We start from the raw sequence: 16,502 nt of genomic DNA on the forward strand, positions 1-16,502 counted from the left end.
GGTTCAAGCCCTGCTCTATATGAAGCAGAGCAGATTTTCATTCCAAATCACTCTCACTGAGGAAAAACAGGAACTTGACCTCAGGTATTCTGCATCCCAAACCAGGGATGCACCACCAGGCTACAGCACATCTTCCCAATGAAATTTTGTGAGAAAACATGTAGCCTCAAGTCATTTTTTAATACATTTTTTCTGATTGGAAGACCACTCTGTTAGTACTTTACCATGAACAAGGGAAGTGAAGAACTTTAGTTCCACGTGACAGTCTATTAAATTGTTAATTTACCATTTGGGTAGAGACAACAATTACCTTTGAGACACAAATATATATTTGCTACATATCTTACTTAACTTTTGAGGACATGGTCTCAAGAGTGTAAAAGTAATTCCTTATGTAAAAGAGAAGCAAAGCAACTTGTTATTAGAGCTTTAGCAACACTGATTATAATAGTTTTCTTCATATAGATATTGACTAAATATGCAATCAAAGAAAGTAGCCATTTTTTGATGGTATGCCACCTCACAGTTTTGTCCTTAACAGGACACTGCAAGCAACTCCAGTTATTCTGTCATCTTTAAAATGTCAAAGTAACCATTGTAAATCTTAACTTTTAATTTTATTGCAGTGAGGTAGGAAAAATAAACTGAATTGGTCAATTCTGACATCTCTACTTTTTCCTGTTAAATTTATTTTTGAAACTACAAAGTACTTTCTGATTTGGTTGGAATCTGGCAAAGATACTTACACAAACCAGACAACAAAGCAAATCTAGAATGGCTACCCTTCTCCACATGTATGAAATCCATACAGGGGACTCCGGTGTTAGCAATGATCTAGCTATTCTGGCAATTATGTGATTACTAGCCAATTGCCCGTCAAGAATGATGGGGGGGGGAGGGGGACAGAGGCCTGCGTCCCTTACCCCCACCCCACCTTGGGCCAGGGATGTTCCCCTCTCCCCCCACCGCTTTGGGCCAGGGCTGGGACCTGGCCCATTCCCTGCCTCCCCCTGTCACTTCGGGCTGGGGCCAGGGCCTCTCCTCGCCTCCCCCCGCTGCTTTGGGCCGGGGCCAGGGCCCATGACCACAGTGGTGTTCATGGTGGCAGTGGGGCACAGCCTGTCTCTGTCTGTGTAGGGCACGCTGAGACAGCCAATCAGAGTGCGAATAAAGCATTATGGACAGACAGACAGACAGACAGACTTAGGCTTTTATAATATCAGAATGTTTTAGGGTTCCTGAATTCAGGGCAAGAATTTAATATAAACTATGGACAGAGTCTACTTCTTGTGTAAACGGAAATAAAAAAAAACTATTGAAAATATAAAGTTCAGGGAAATAAAAACCTTTGCTGCCTTTGAGCCAGAGGGTTTATGCAGCATTGACTCCTGCAGCAGTTTCTGATGTCCTGTAATCTGTGGTGTTGTTACGATTTTTTAGATTTTTTTCCCCATAGCGGCTGCAGTCCCTGATATTCTTAGAACTATTTTCTTAACACCGCTGTATTGAGTCAAAATCAAATTAGAACAGGCCAGGCCAGGCCTGGTCCTGTGCCACTGATGCTAATGGCAAATTCACTACTGACTTTAATCAGGACAGTATTGAACACTTTATACTTGAAATCTGTAAAAAGATGTGGCAGCAAACATTTTATTTTTTGCACCATCACAGAGAATGATGACTTCTGAGCTATGAACTAGGGTAGTCTACCTTTTAAAAAACCTGCTTTGACTAAACAAATCCACCATCCAAGCGGGTTTCCAGCAGTCAGGCACAACCCTCCCACCAGAGTCAATGCTGATGGGATGAATTTGCATAGAGTGGATGTTCTGAGGTTTCACAGCCTCTGTCCCATTCTTGTCCCATTTGCAGAAGTTCTGCACAGAATTCACAACAAGAAGCTTCCATGGGGGCAGAAAAAGGGTAACATGTTGCTGTTTTGGCTCCAGCTCCCCTCCTTTTGACTGCTGTTGGCAATTTAAGTGGGAATTTTCCACTCTTTAGCTTGTCCCTTGCAAAAAAGATGGAGAGGGTGATCTGGTCCTCAGTGGCAACCAGTTCATAAAATGAACTAAACTGTAGAGCTCCTTTGTATCATCAGCATTCAGTTCAATTGATATGTTCCTTCTGGAACAATTAATAATCATTATTTTTCTCAAGATCAGAAATGAGGATGCTTTCTTCCAAAGTAGGACCTTCCGATATATTTTGGAAATAATAGGCATTTCTGGCCCACAATATTCTACTGAAGAGACTATTTTTCTTTTTGTACAATACAAATAGAACAGCAGCCACCATCACCAGTATCATTATTACGACGAGAGCTACAGTTCCACGGTATGATGCTGAAAGGAAAAAAAAAAGGAAAGTTCTACAACAATGAAACAAACCAAACCAAATAAACAGACAAACCACAAAGCCCAGAACATGTTTAAATACAATAAAGTATCACATGGTGCAACTTACGTTTCACAGTTTGCTCTGTTTCATCAACATCTGAAACAGAATCCAGAGTTAGTATGAATATTATTCAGAGAATTAATGAAAGCTAATGTATATACTTCATTGCAAAATTGTTTCTCAGGGGAGTACATACTTGTCGCTAACAAAAATGGCCATCCCTTGTTTAAACTTTATTGATATCAGCAAGTTTACACCAATTACAGATGAATGTGGATGATCATCTCATTTTAAACTCCTGAATTTATTGAACTGTATGTGAGGTAAACATTGTGAAAAGCTCAAATTCAGAAATGTTTACTTGGGGTGTGATCTGCTTTTACTACGATAACTGGTACTTTGCCATGGGTTTCAATGGAAGTGGCATTGGTAATTTACTGGGTAAGGCTGACCATCTCTTGCAATTTTTGCCTGTTCTATTCAAATAGTAGGAAGAGGGTTAAAGGGCCAGGATCCTATTCCCGGGTGATTTTGCACAAGTTACTTAATATCTCAGGGTGTGTCTATACATGCATTTGATCTGGGAGCAGTTTACTTGCGAGTAAACATGCCCGGGAAGGCATCTACACATGCAGGGACTCCAGAGCAGATTTGCTGCTCATGGCAGCAATCTGCTCCTGCCCCTGCCAGCCTCACACTGGTCCCCTGTAGCAGCCAGATGGAGCTCTAGACTCCCCTAGGTGATAGGCTAGGGGCTGGCAGGGAGCATGCGGCCAGGAGACAACCATCTTCTGGTGGGGGCTGGGACACTGCACCCTACCCCTGCAGGGCTGCCTGCTGCTGGGCTGGGCTCTGCCACCAAAGCCCAGGCGAGGACAATGTCCCCCTGCCCTGGCAGCAGGGAGCTCCTGGCCCTGGCTCCCCAAATGGGGACAGGGGACTTGAAAACAGCTGCAGGGGAGGGGAAGGGCCCAGCCCCTCACCCCGATCCACTGGTGGGGCACCTAGCAATAAGCCCCCACTGGGCAGAGAATCCCCAGCCATGGGCTCGCTGCTAGCTGCCCCACTCCTGCAGCTCTTTCCAAGCCCCATGCCTCAATTGCTCGATCAGGGCACTGACTGTGGGGCACGGGCTGGAAAGTCTGTTCCTTGCCAAGCTCCATAACTGCAGAATTGGGTGAAGCTAGATCTGCACCTGTTCCCCACCCAGCTCTGAGATCACGGAGCTGGGTGGGGAACAGGCTGGAGAGCACTTTCTTTGCTCAGCTCTGATCGTGGAGCTTGGTGGCGAACAGGCTCTCCAGCTCCTGCCAGCAGGGAGCTCCCAACCTCCGATTCGCATCTGGGAGACCCTTATCTCCCAGCACCAGGTCCGCAGTTACATTTGCTCCTGGTCATGCTTCTTCACGAGCGCTACTGAGCAGTAACTAATCGGAAATAAATTTGCTAATTGCATTTGCAGGTAGCACATTTACTCACGATTAGAACAGTTTACTGTGCAATAAGCATGTGCATGTGTAGATGTGCACTTACTGCACAGTAAACTGATCTACTGAGCAGTAAAGCATCTCGTTTGCATACACCCTCAGTGGTTTAGATTCCCTCTCTATGAAATGGGAAACAGAACATTTCCAAATCTTAGGCAACCATAGCCCACAGGCCAGATCTGGGCTGGAAGATCTAACTGAGTATGTGACATCGGGCAGCATACAGCTGTGCCTTTCTCCATAGCCCTCCCTGTTGCTCTCTCATGCTGGAAGTTAACCTAACTGCAGAGGGGTCAGGTAGCCTGAGCTCTCCAAGGGGTGGAGATTTGTGGCTCACAGAAGCAAAAGGTTGCCAGTCCCCGCCTTAGAGGATTTGTGTGGGTAAATCTTAATTTTTGAGAGACATACTACAGTGTGGAATGCCAAAAAAGTCTATGCATAAACACTAGGGAAAAACTTCCTGCCATGGATCAATACAAAAGGTGTAGCTGTACATAGATTTTGTATTTCTAATATATATATTTGCCTTGTAGGCAAGTTATTTCCTTTGTAAAACTCTTAGCAGAGGAGCTTACAGCTTTTCTTGAAATATATTTTATGAAATTAAAGTTGAGACACATTTTCTCTTCCTTTCTTTTTGGCAGGGGGGTGACATTCTTTAAAAATTATCATAAAATATACCCTTTCTCCCACAAAAATCTTCTCATTAATCCTTGGAGATGCCAAAAAAGGTAACATTTACTCACATTTAAAAAAGAAATGTTCACTCAGAGCAACTGCATAAAAAGAACTGAGTAGGCCTGATTTGGGCCACTTTGAGGCTAAGTACAGACATTCAAAAAGCCTGAAGTGGAAGTAGACTAAAGTTTCAAGCCTTACTCTAAGTGCCTTAGGTCGGGAACAAACAAAATGCACATTTACCTTTTGGTGTGTGTGTGTGGGTGAGGGTGGGGGGCACAAAGGCTGCCTGCCTTGGCCAAGGCCAACAGGTTGTGGGCACTCCTGTACACCTTGCAACATGCTGAGAATGTTAAGCCCAGCTGAGCAGCCAGCCACAGCTGATTGGCCAGTGCGGCCCTTCTCCCCAGCCCCAACTCCCATCAATGGTCAGCTATCAGCTGCTGACAGCTGGATACCTTATGGGGTGGAAGGGCTGGGGAGAGGGCCAGGTGGGGAAGAGGGGAAGCTCCCACAATGTTGACCCCCTCCCTACTTGTGCTAGCTTGGGTCCGGGGGAGCTGAGTCTGTGCAACAGGGGATTTCCACTTCCCCTGCCCCACCACCGCCTCTGACAGCCGGGGGGGGGCGGGGCTGGGGAGAGGAGCTGTGCTGGCCAGCTGGGCCGAGCAGTAGGGTGGGGGAAGACCCCCCTATACCCCTCCCCTCCAGCTGTCCTGGCTCAGGCCAAGCCTGGGCCCCCTCTTGCCAACAGCCAGAACCACACCTCCTGCCTGTGCCTGGCTCCAGTCCTGCATGAGCTGACACAGCCCCAGGGAGCAGTACAGGAGCCCTTCCCTCAGCCTCAACTGAATTCTGCAATTACACCGGGTGACTGCTGGCACCACTTGCAGTTTGCCAGAGCTCTGAAGGGCCCAATCCTTCTTTCTGCAGAACACACCTCCCCAACTAGGGACACTGCATAAAGATAGAAACCTCCTGAGCTACAGGTGCTCCTTCCCCTTGCCCCCTTCCCCACCTGTGGCTGACAGCTAGGAGCAGCCAAATGCAGCCGAGTTCCAGTGGAACTCTGTGGGGGGAGGAAGACGAGGACCGCAATGGTGCCTGCGATGTTAGTGGACTACAACCTAACTTGAGTTAGGAGGGGATCTGATACATAAGTTCAATAGACCTGTCTAAGCTACATTACTTAAAAGTCTGATACTATTTCCATCCAGGTCTATCTTAGACTTGGTTCTGCCATTTTTAAACTGTTCTACGTGTACTGAACTTCTGTACTGTTATGGGTTTAGACCAGTTTTCAGGCACTTACACCAGTTTATGTGCAATGTCTGTATCTGGCCCTAATTTTAGCATTTTGGAAGGTCTATAAAATATTTTTTTCAGTTCTTCAGTATTTTCAGTACAAACTGCAGCTCCTCATGATCATATAGTAATGTTATGCATGACATCTAAAGTGATACGGGGAAAGGTTCACTGAGAAATCACTTAGGTTGCATCTATTCATTCAATTTAAAAAGGGGAAAGGAAGTCTCTTACTGTAAAAGTGAAAAGCAGAATCTATGCAAAGTGTTAAACATTATAAAGTGTTTCAAAGCATAATTCTTCAAGCAAGCTGTTGGAAGGTTGTGTGCAAGCTCTGGTGAATTTTAATACTTACAGAGTAGCATTTTACAAGCTAAATGGCAGTGCATCTCTGGAAAGTATTATATATGCATATTTTCTAATGGGAAGATGAAGCCAAAAAGGTTACGTGATTTGACTATCATCAGGATGAGATTCAGGGATAAACTCAGAACATGTTCTGCTTAGGCCATCATACCAGGTCCTCTCTCATGCTGTTGAGCCAGATATCCTTGGAGTAAGGGACCAAATAGGCTGCTCAAAATAACATGACCAGGATTAAAGATTTTGTGGATTCTGATAGGCAAATCTTGATTAGCATTTGGTCTTCTGCAAAGTAATCCAAAATCTTTAGGAAAAAATAGAGTAATATAACTGAAACTTCTATTGTGGGCTGCTTCATTTCTTTATTTTTTTAAAGTTCTCTTGACTAATAAAAGGGAACAGAAAATCAGCTTAAAAATAAATAAATACCCTTTTTATTTATAGGTGCCAAAGATCAAGGAGGCTTCTGGCTACAGGCTTCATGGTGCTGAGCCTGTTTCTGAACAGGACTGGAAAAATATGAGGAAACTTACAATGGCACTGAGGGTGCAAGGCCATTAACTGAACACTGTTGAAATGAAGGCTAAGTGAAGTAAAGAGTAAAGAAGGTGCATATTAAAATGGTATAAGGATTTCTTCTAAATAAACACATACCTGTATCCATTTTACATACAAATCCCTTATTCTCTTTGCAGGAAGATAACTGCCATACTCCATCTCTGGTCCTCAAAGCAATGCAAAAATTCCCTTTGAGATGACTCAGTTCAGGCTCCCTGATGCCCCAGTTTGAATAATTTAGGGGAGAACCATCAAACCATTCAACCGTGTCATCTAAGGGCAAAAACAATCAATCACTGTTAGCTCTATGTAATCTAAAAATGCACTGATTTTGAAACAAGAATTTAAGTTCAGTAAGACTCGTGCCTGTAAAATATATTTTTACTTAAGGAACTTCAACAGTTGTGTCTATTAGACCAAGAGTTTACATTCTAACTCAAAAAGGAAGGGCAGGATTTTTGTGATTGATATCTTTTACTGGACCAACTGCATGGCTGGGATAGAATTTTGATCTAGATAGATTTTGACAAGCTTTTGATTTTGGTTTGGATAGGGATGATCCTGCCTAAGGCAAGGGGTTGAACTAAATGACCCCTGGAGGTACCTTCAAGCCCTACTTCTTTTCGCTCCATTAGTCTTATGTATATTCCTGCCAAAATACTTGAGAGACATTTACTTTTTCATCTTCAGACATGGATCTCTGAAAATAAATGGGGAGAAGAGCAGACGGGTTTTAGAGCAGGTTATCCCCGCATGGAGAACTGCATGGTGCTGTTGTACTATTTCATTTTATTAATCTAAATATGTTAAAAGACAAAATTATTTGCATGTGGCCTTCGTAGATCTCAAGGGAGCTTTTGACTCCATAAACAGATTAAGATTATGGCAATAACATCCACAGATAAAGCTCTCCTACATCTAATTGTCACTTAGTATTCAAACCTAGCATCCAGAGTGCCTTATGAGATTGGTATTGCCTATCCAAATTATGTAGTTGGTCTAATAAAAGATATCACCCACAGAAATTCTTGCCTCTCGCATATTTCTTGGACCATCACAGCTACAACATCACTCCAACACTACAGAAAGGATATTTAAAAGCATATATTAGATTTTCCCTTACACTGGATACTTTGATTGCTTCTTAAGAAAAAAATTTAAAAAATATGTATGTATAAGCATGCATAATCATTGTATATTTAAAAGTTACAGCTATAAAGCAATGTAGTTATATATGCCTCATCTTAAATTGACATTGTTTACAATACTAAGAATGCTCTGCTCAGCAGTTATCAGCGCTAAACTAAGAAACATAATTACATTTCTATATTAATATATGCCATTTTCTTTCCCAGTCACTTACTGTCTTTTACAAAGAGAATGTTTAACCAAATCATTTGGACAGAAGAACCGTAAGTGTGCAGTTCCTCTAGAAGAAAGGCATTTTCTTCTTCATCTTTAATAGTTAAAAGGTTTGATCCTGTAGATGAAACACACATCAAGTTCCTTCACTCGTGACCATTTTCAGAACACAAGGCACATTTTTTGAATGCTAATCTCCTAGCTAGACTGGGAAATAACCTCCTCCTCCTGCATCCATAATCCTACAAGTAAACTATCTCAAATGAGCCTTAGGGAATTGGTTGCTTAACATGTCTTGCAATTTGGGAGAAGAGGAACAGCTAACTTCTTTAAGCCCCTCTCAAAATGCCAGCCCATATTTTTATACAAGATATTTGTTTTGCTTTTGCACACTATATGGAAGCAACATTTTTCCTTTTTGTAGTTTTACTGCAAAAGATAAGAAATACTGCATATATTTCATACTGAACTACAAAACTTTAATATTATCTGTTTACATCTGTGATGCAGGAGTGGCAGAAACAGTGCGTTGCAGATCAAATCAAGAATCCAGTGCCACCCACCCCATATGGAAACACATGTCTGAGCTACAGTAGAGTCTGTAGATCCCAGATACGCCTAGCAGCCATCATTGGATGCCCAGATAAGACAAAGATGCAAGACAATCATTCTCGACTGTGAGGGACTGCCAACGATTTGTAAGTATAGTTATAGTAAATGACTTTTAAATTCACAATAACATGTAAATCTGAAATCCTTTTTCTGCTTTATACCTGAAATCACATGATTTTTATTACAATTTGAAGAAAAAACAATGGAATATGACAATATTTTTAAAAATAACATGGAAAGGGCATCTCTTATTACTTCATCTCAGATAATCCACTCTTGCCATTTAGGAAGAAGATTATGTTAAATTGTATAGTTAGAGAAAAACAAATTACAAATTACCTTGCTTTTTACAGGATTCATAAGCTGTATCAAAACTTGTACTCTTGAAAACCGTGGAAAAGCTATAGCAATTGTTTTTAAATTTTAACCAGGGGACAGTTTTTTCTGAACAAAGGCCTTTGTGTTCAATTATTTTCTTTTCTATAAAACAAAAATAGTGTAGATTAAATAGTGTTTATTAATTCTATTGTTAAATATCCACCAAATCATTTCTGAATAACACTACTAATAATTTCATAACATTGACATGCATGTAAGCAAGTAAATATTTCACTGTTATACACTGTATAATCCAAACCCTTGATTCACTAAATAGAATTCTAAAAGAGTTGTATAAATCCTCAGTTTACAACTATTGTTTAACTATTTATTTATTTTCTGGGAGTAAGCTAAATTGAACTAAGCCATGCAAGGAAGTGTGGACACACAAGCCAATTTAACTTGGTTAGTATTGTGTTAACTTTGTGAAGAAGGACTCAGAAGGGGAGAAAGCCTTAGAACCCTATCCACAAGGGACACAGTGCTTAGGACACTGATCCAATTGCCCTTTATTTTAAACCTGAGCAGGCCTCTCTTGTCCAAAAGTGAGCAAAGGGATCAGTATTTATTTTTTTAATGGACCATAGATCTCAACATAGGCCCCTGGCAGAAATGTAAGTAAAGGCACGATAGGATCTGGTGTACTGTCCCCACAGTCATGCTTCCTGCCATGCTACACATGCATAGTAGGAGGCATGACTGTGGGAACAAACATCAAATCCCATTGCGCCTTACTGCCAGTGCAGGGAGAGCTCAGGATCATGATCCTGGGCTCCCCCTGTACTGGCAAGTAGCAAGCTCCCATGGCTGGGAGCCCTGTCAGCTGATCTGGGCTCCCAGCCACATACCAGATATATTTTTATAACTGAATAAACAATTAGAAAACTGGAACGTCTATTACAAAAAATCCCTTTAATAAATACTTTTTGTGTTGAAGGATTCCAAAGCAGTTTTCCCTAAATCTAGATACATTTATGATTTCCAGGCCTCATACTGCAGAAAAAGTATCAAATAGTTTCACTGAAGAAATGAGACCCCTGCTCATAAATCAGAATTAAACCTAGCAGTAACTATTTGCAGGACTAAAGTTTACCTCAGTTCAGAGTGATTGCAGAAGGCCCTGTATACCATTTAAATCCTACATTCTGGATTTATGTGAGGTTTAGGTGCATCATACCACCTTTAGGGACAACACATAATTTTGGGGGAAGAGAAGCAAATGCTTTCTTTCTCATTAAAAAAAAGCTGTGTTCTTTTTCTGACCAAACAACTTGGGGACTTTAACTTTTCATTTTTGCTCAAAAGCACACAGCAAACTACAGAGAACTCAACGTATTTACTTCAGATGAAGGTTATCCATATACAAATTTGAACCTGTAGTTTGCTTCCCAGAAACCTAGGCAGGGGTCTAGTCATTTCAAATGGATGACTAAAGTTGTTAAGTCATCCTCTCTAGAGTCTTTGTAAAATATATTATACTTCATGCTCAATCCAAGAAATCTAACAAGCAAGCCTCTTTAATTCCTGGCAGAGATGTACTCTTTTCACTCTCCCCTGAATCCAAAGAGCCAGTATTTTATTATTTTAAAATATTTCAGATAGGGGTGATGCAATAAAGGAAAAGTTTAATAGATATCTCTAGGTGTATATTAATTAATTTATTATATAATTACCAGTCAAACCTAAGCCAGACAACTTCATTTCAAATACTTCCAATGTGTAAATGTAAATTTGTAGCTACAACAATTTGATATAAAACATAATATTGACTTACTATTTGGCACATGACAAATAGCTCCTTGTAGACGTCTTTCACAGTTAGCACTTTCCCAGTGCCCATTAATATCAACAAAAACACAGCTGCCAAAAGACTGGGACTCCTCCTCTCGCCAGAAGGAAAACAAAGACTTAGTACCATCTGACCATTTAAAGTTAAGTCCACTCTGCAGAAAAAAAATAGGATTATTTCTCTGTGTGGTCCTGTTACATAAGAGATCTTTTATTTTCCCAAGGTTTGCTACCTCTGATTTTCCTCCTCCAAGCCAGGGTCCTAGCCAAAGTTACCAAAAGTTCCCTGCTATGTACTCATCAGAAATCCTAACTTATCAATTGAGCCGTTACTCCAAATAAAATTATGCACCACATAAAAGTGCTAAAGCAGGGGTACTCCATCTTCTGGCTTTGTTGTCCAGATGAGTGGGGTGGGACTGGTCCATGAGCCAGATCAGGCTCTGTGCACCAAGATCAGGCCCCTAGCTGCCTCTAGCCAGCACCACATGCCAGATAGGGCCCTGTGATGCTCCCCTGTGCCATCTGCCAAATTTTCAGACTCATGGGGAGCCCCACAGGCTGAATGATGTGGCACTGAGGGGTGGATTTGGCCTGCAGGTAGGGGGTGGGGTACCCCTGTATTAAAGAATGAAGCTGAAGCCACTCGCCACAAAAAAGCTTTTTTCTCTGAGCGTTTTTTAGCTCTCTTTTCCGTCCTGTCAGTGTTTGACCTGCAGTATGATTGCAGCATCCCATCAGGCAGTGCTGATACCAGGCTTCCAGCAACTGACTTTAATGAAACTTGTATGCTGTGTTGCAAAGAGATGAGCCTAAGCTGAATAGTGGAATTCCATTTTAGATCCAAACTTTCCCAAAGCATAGGGATATTTAGATTGGATTGTTCATATAAGCTCATCTTTGTTTACAAATTCAATCATGTCAAACAAATGCTAAGCATTTTTTTTGTCACAGTTTAATAAGTTTTACTAGTAAATGTCAAAAACTCATGTACAGTCTCATATCCATATGCAAAGAATTCATACTTACATCTGAGGTAAATAGTCCAATCCAGTGGGGATAACCTAGTCGGTTTATAACGACACTGAGGAAGGCTTGGTGATAATGATCTGTAATGCTGACCAATTCAGCTCCTTTTGCCGTGCAAGATTTTAAAGCATCATACCAAGTCAAATTCTCATATATTAGTATGTATGTTTTGTTTCCATATTCTAAAGTGCCAGGTACTGGATACATCTCAGATCCATTTATAGAACGTCTGGATTTATCTGTGTTAGGTAGAACAAAACACCATCAGATATTTTCCTTTAGCAGACAACAGTTAAATAACTTACCAGTTCTCAAAGCTGAGAAGTTTCCTGTGAAAACAATATAGACATTCAAAGCCTGCTGGTATCATGGTGTCTAGAGGTTATCACACCATTGTAACAAACATTTAAAAAAAAGAAACACTACAGCAAGAGGTACTCAGTTTGAAATTCTGATAAGGTTAGGGGCTGAAAAGATATACAAAATAAATGGATTTATTACTTTACAGCAGGGATGCTCAAATTGTGGCCTACAGGTCAAATGCAGCCTGCAGGACCATGGTGTCTGACCTGTGAGGCTCCTCACAGGTTGGGAAATTTGGCTGCAGGGGAGCAGTGGCACTGCCACCTTGCCCCCTGCCAAATTCCCAAACCCCAAGCCACATGTGGTAGGTTGGAGCCAGGTTACACCCTCTCCCCCACCACAGCTGGATTGGGGCTTGACTACACCTCCTTCACTCCACAGCTGGGCCATGCTCCCTACCCCTTGCAAGTGGATCAAGGCTGGGCCCCTCATGGCTGGATGGGGCCCTGCTACAACCTGTCCTGGGCACTGGATCGGGACCACCAGCTAGATATGGCCCACAAACCAATCTGGCCCACTGGCCAAAATGGTTGAGCACTGCTGCTCTACAGAGAGGAACATACTGAAGATTTTCCACTGACTCAATCTATAGAGGTTGGCAAGAATTCAAACAGGACCTCAGCGTGTTCCAAACTTCTACAACCACTGAACCTCAGTCCTTCTGTAGGTAGCTGTAATGTGCCGTATACACAGTTCTATATACGGTGCCATGAGCTTAGTGATGTTATGTAAATTTTATGTTCTGAGTGTCATATTTTAACTGTAGGGACTTGACATTGACAGGCAGTGTAGCAGGGAAGCTTACATGGCACTCCTAACACTGAAATTCTTCTGTGGGTGAAGACTTAAGTCTCTATGGCCCCTAGCAGCTGTCACACTTAAGATGTGATTAACAGTTTAGTCACATCTTAAATAGTAACCTGGTCACAAGTTCAGGCAACTAATGGTGCCACAAAATGTGAAACCAGACACAGAATTGTTTCACACATGTAAAAATACTATGGCTGTCTTCCATTGCATTTTAAAGTGAATTTGGAGAAGGGTCCCCCTGATGCTGTTGCATAGAGGGGCTTGGTTGACAGCTTCCTCAGCCCTGGAACTGCAGCAGAGTCTCCAGATGGCTCTGGTGTGGTCCCAAGGTTGAGACCAACAATCAGCTGGTTGCCAGTTCTGGCCGTGGGACCCCAAAGGAGTCCTGAATTGGCTCCCGTGCAACCCCAGGGCTGAGACTGACAATAAGCTGCTTGTGCATCCCAGACATGGGACTACACTGGAACCATCTGGGGACTTCAGCGAGGTCCTGGGGCTGGAACCAACCATCAGATGATTGTCAGTCCCAGCCACGAGACCACACCAGTTCACCAGGAACCTGGCTTTCAATCAGCCAGTTCAGGGGGAGCCCAGGATCATGATGACACATAGAAGTGGCATAACTGGGATCTAATCTCTGATCCTAAACCCATGCATTCTGACCATGCAAGTGTGGCATGGCAGGAGGTGCGATTGTTGGAATAGGGGAAGAGAATCATTACACCATTAAATGAATGTGTGCCAGGGGCCTATGGCTGTTAAGTTGAATCAAAAATGATCTCTGCCCACCACTTCTCTCATGTGTACCTGAGACTGAGATTCCAAGAGCATTCATAAGTAAATACCAAAAAGGGACTAAATAATGTTTTTTGGCAAGTGCCACAGATGGAGCAGAAGCAAATTAGAGGCTTGTTTCTTGGCAGTAGTCTCATTTTCTCTATGGAGATTGTATAGACACGCCTTCTATGGTGTTGCTATGTTCATTAACCATAGGAGACAGCAATTAGGTAGTTCCACTAATGTATATGGAATTTTGATATGGTATGTCCAGGGGGAGACAACAATCGCATGCCATGCCACACTTGCATGGTCAGAATGCATGGGTTTAGGATCAGAGATTAGATCCCAGTTATGCCACTTCTATGTGTCATCATGATCCTGGGCTCCCCCTGAACTGGCTGTTTGAAAGCCAGGTTCCTGGTGAACTGGTGTGATATGGTATGTCCAAAAATAGCCCGTCAGTCTGTATTAGTAATTTGTTTCTCTAAACACTAACACTAAAATGAAACAAGTGCTTTGCTAAAACATATTTACTGTATTAAGTCAAAGCTATTTATGGATTCAGAGTACACAGACTAAAACGGGTTTTAAAATAATAATGCATTTTTTTATAATTCATGGCTTATTTTCCACTTAGTCATTTCTAGATATCTTGAATATTTGGATAAAGAAATCTTTACCCCTCAGCTGACTTGAGCTTTTATGTATTAATTTCCAGACCCATGCACAGTCGTGTTAGAACAAAAAAAGCAGTGACAATGGATCTTAATATTGAAATGCTGACATAATCCTAGCTTCAGCAGCACCAACAGGGACATTTAAAACATGGCTAAGGCCCACTGCTGACCTGTTCATTTCAGCCTCCCACATGAAATTTATCAGCAAGTTATGGACAGTGTTACTGTATAGAGAAGCACAGATGTACAAGTTTGGAAGCACACGGAGGAAATCCAGGCCTCAGGCAGCAGTGCCAAGGGATTGCAGTTTCAGATTTTGGCTAGGGAAAATAGGCAGCATCCTTGTTTTTCTGACCGGAAAAACCTGAACAAGCTTTTGTTAGTGGAAGAAGTAGACAACGAATGGACCCTTCAATGAGTCTCCTGGATAACAACCACTGGGAAACTCTAGGCAGTCCATATTAATATGACATCTCATCTGCAATGCAACTTATTTTCACTTGTGGGGCTTTTGGCAAAGACTTTGCAACCTGTGGGCATATCTTCCTGAGATATTTACTGCAAAGTAGACTAATTAGTTCCACAGTAAACTAATTAGCTCCACATTAGCATTTGCAGGTATCAAATTTAGGCATGATTAGCCTAATTTTGCTATTTTAATGCACATTAAGGATTTATAACACTGACCTACACATGTAGATGCATGCCCATATTATGCATTAAATTAGGCTAATGACTATTAATGCATCTTGTGTATACGCGCTCTATAAGTACTATCCTGCTGTGGGGTTTCTTATGTACCACATATAGACACTGACCCAGCTGGCTGGGGCATGAGGGTGCTACATTGTGTACCTTGCACTGGAGCCCTGCACTGGAGCACCCTCATGCCCTAGCCAGTCCCTCTGCAGCAAGCTGACCTGGGTGGGAGCAGCTCTGGGCTGGCAGGCTGACCCCCAAGATCCCCTGGTAACCAGGGCTGCTCCAGCCTGGCTTACTGTGCTGTGATCCTGGGCACACCTTCAAACAGTGCAGTCATGAGCAATAAACTTTGGCATAATATGTGCCAGAATTTATTGCTTCATATTAATAGCACATGAAGACGCACCTTGTGTGAACCAGTTAAAAAGGCAGTGTTGTAATCAAAGAATCAAAATATAAATATTTGGTAGGAAACCAAATCTATTGCTTTTTTTGTTTTCTGTTCCACAAGCAGTATTATTTCAGCAATGCCTATGGCTTTGCTTCATAACAAAATACCTGCTAGAAGTGTTCCCTGCTAGAAAAGCCTCATGAGTCCCTGAATGTGTGCAGTACCCATTATTAATTCATTTGGAACATATGTCTCTACTCAAACTCATTCATTTATTTAGCTTACAATGAGGTTACTTTAGACATAGCCTTGAACAAGAGAGGTATGTTAGCTGAGCCACAGAGTAGGTACTAAGTACTTCACTTAGTGAAGTGGAGGCATCGATGCCTCCACAGTCAGATGGACTGCAGATTGGCTGAGGGGTCGCACTCAGAGGGTGGTGGTGGATGGGTCATATTCGACCTGGGGCGAGGTGGGTAGCGGAGTCCCCCAGGGCTCGGTCCTGGGGCCTGCGCTGTTCAATTTCTTCATCAGCGATCTGGATGAAGGGGTGGAAAGTAACCTGTTTAAATTCGCTGATGACACCAAAATCTGGGGGGAGGTGAGCACGCTAGCAGGGAGCGAGAGATTGCAGAGGGATCTGGATAGGTTACAGGGGTGGGCTAACAGGAACAGGATGCGTTTTAACACGGACAAGTGCAGGGTGCTGCACTTGGGCAGTAGGAACCAGCAGCACACTTATACAATGGGGAACTCCTTACTCGAGAGCACGGAGGCAGAAAGGGATCTTGGAGTCATTATTGACTCCAAGATGAACAT

General features: G+C 42.3%; 1 protein-coding gene across 2 annotated transcripts in view; it reads right to left on the reverse strand.

The window, feature by feature from the left end:
• Window positions 1-1,806: 1,806 nt before the first annotated feature.
• PLA2R1 (phospholipase A2 receptor 1) overlaps window positions 1,807-16,502 on the reverse strand; it is a 108,889-nt gene continuing 94,193 nt past the window's right edge. For both annotated transcript variants that reach the window (XM_019522691.1, XM_019522690.1), the window contains exons 24-30: window positions 11,961-12,199; window positions 10,918-11,086; window positions 9,105-9,245; window positions 8,155-8,271; window positions 6,888-7,064; window positions 2,467-2,496; window positions 1,807-2,345 (exon numbers count right to left, since the gene is read on the reverse strand). In XM_019522691.1, the coding sequence (XP_019378236.1) occupies window positions 2,137-2,345; window positions 2,467-2,496; window positions 6,888-7,064; window positions 8,155-8,271; window positions 9,105-9,245; window positions 10,918-11,086; window positions 11,961-12,199 (1,082 nt within the window). In that variant the 3' untranslated portion in view covers window positions 1,807-2,136. The remainder of the gene's footprint in view (window positions 2,346-2,466; window positions 2,497-6,887; window positions 7,065-8,154; window positions 8,272-9,104; window positions 9,246-10,917; window positions 11,087-11,960; window positions 12,200-16,502) is intronic.

This window comes from Gavialis gangeticus, unplaced genomic scaffold (assembly GCF_001723915.1).
Source record: "Gavialis gangeticus isolate Ggan-Ray unplaced genomic scaffold, GavGan_comp1, whole genome shotgun sequence".
In the NCBI taxonomy this organism is placed as follows: Eukaryota; Metazoa; Chordata; order Crocodylia; family Gavialidae; genus Gavialis; species Gavialis gangeticus.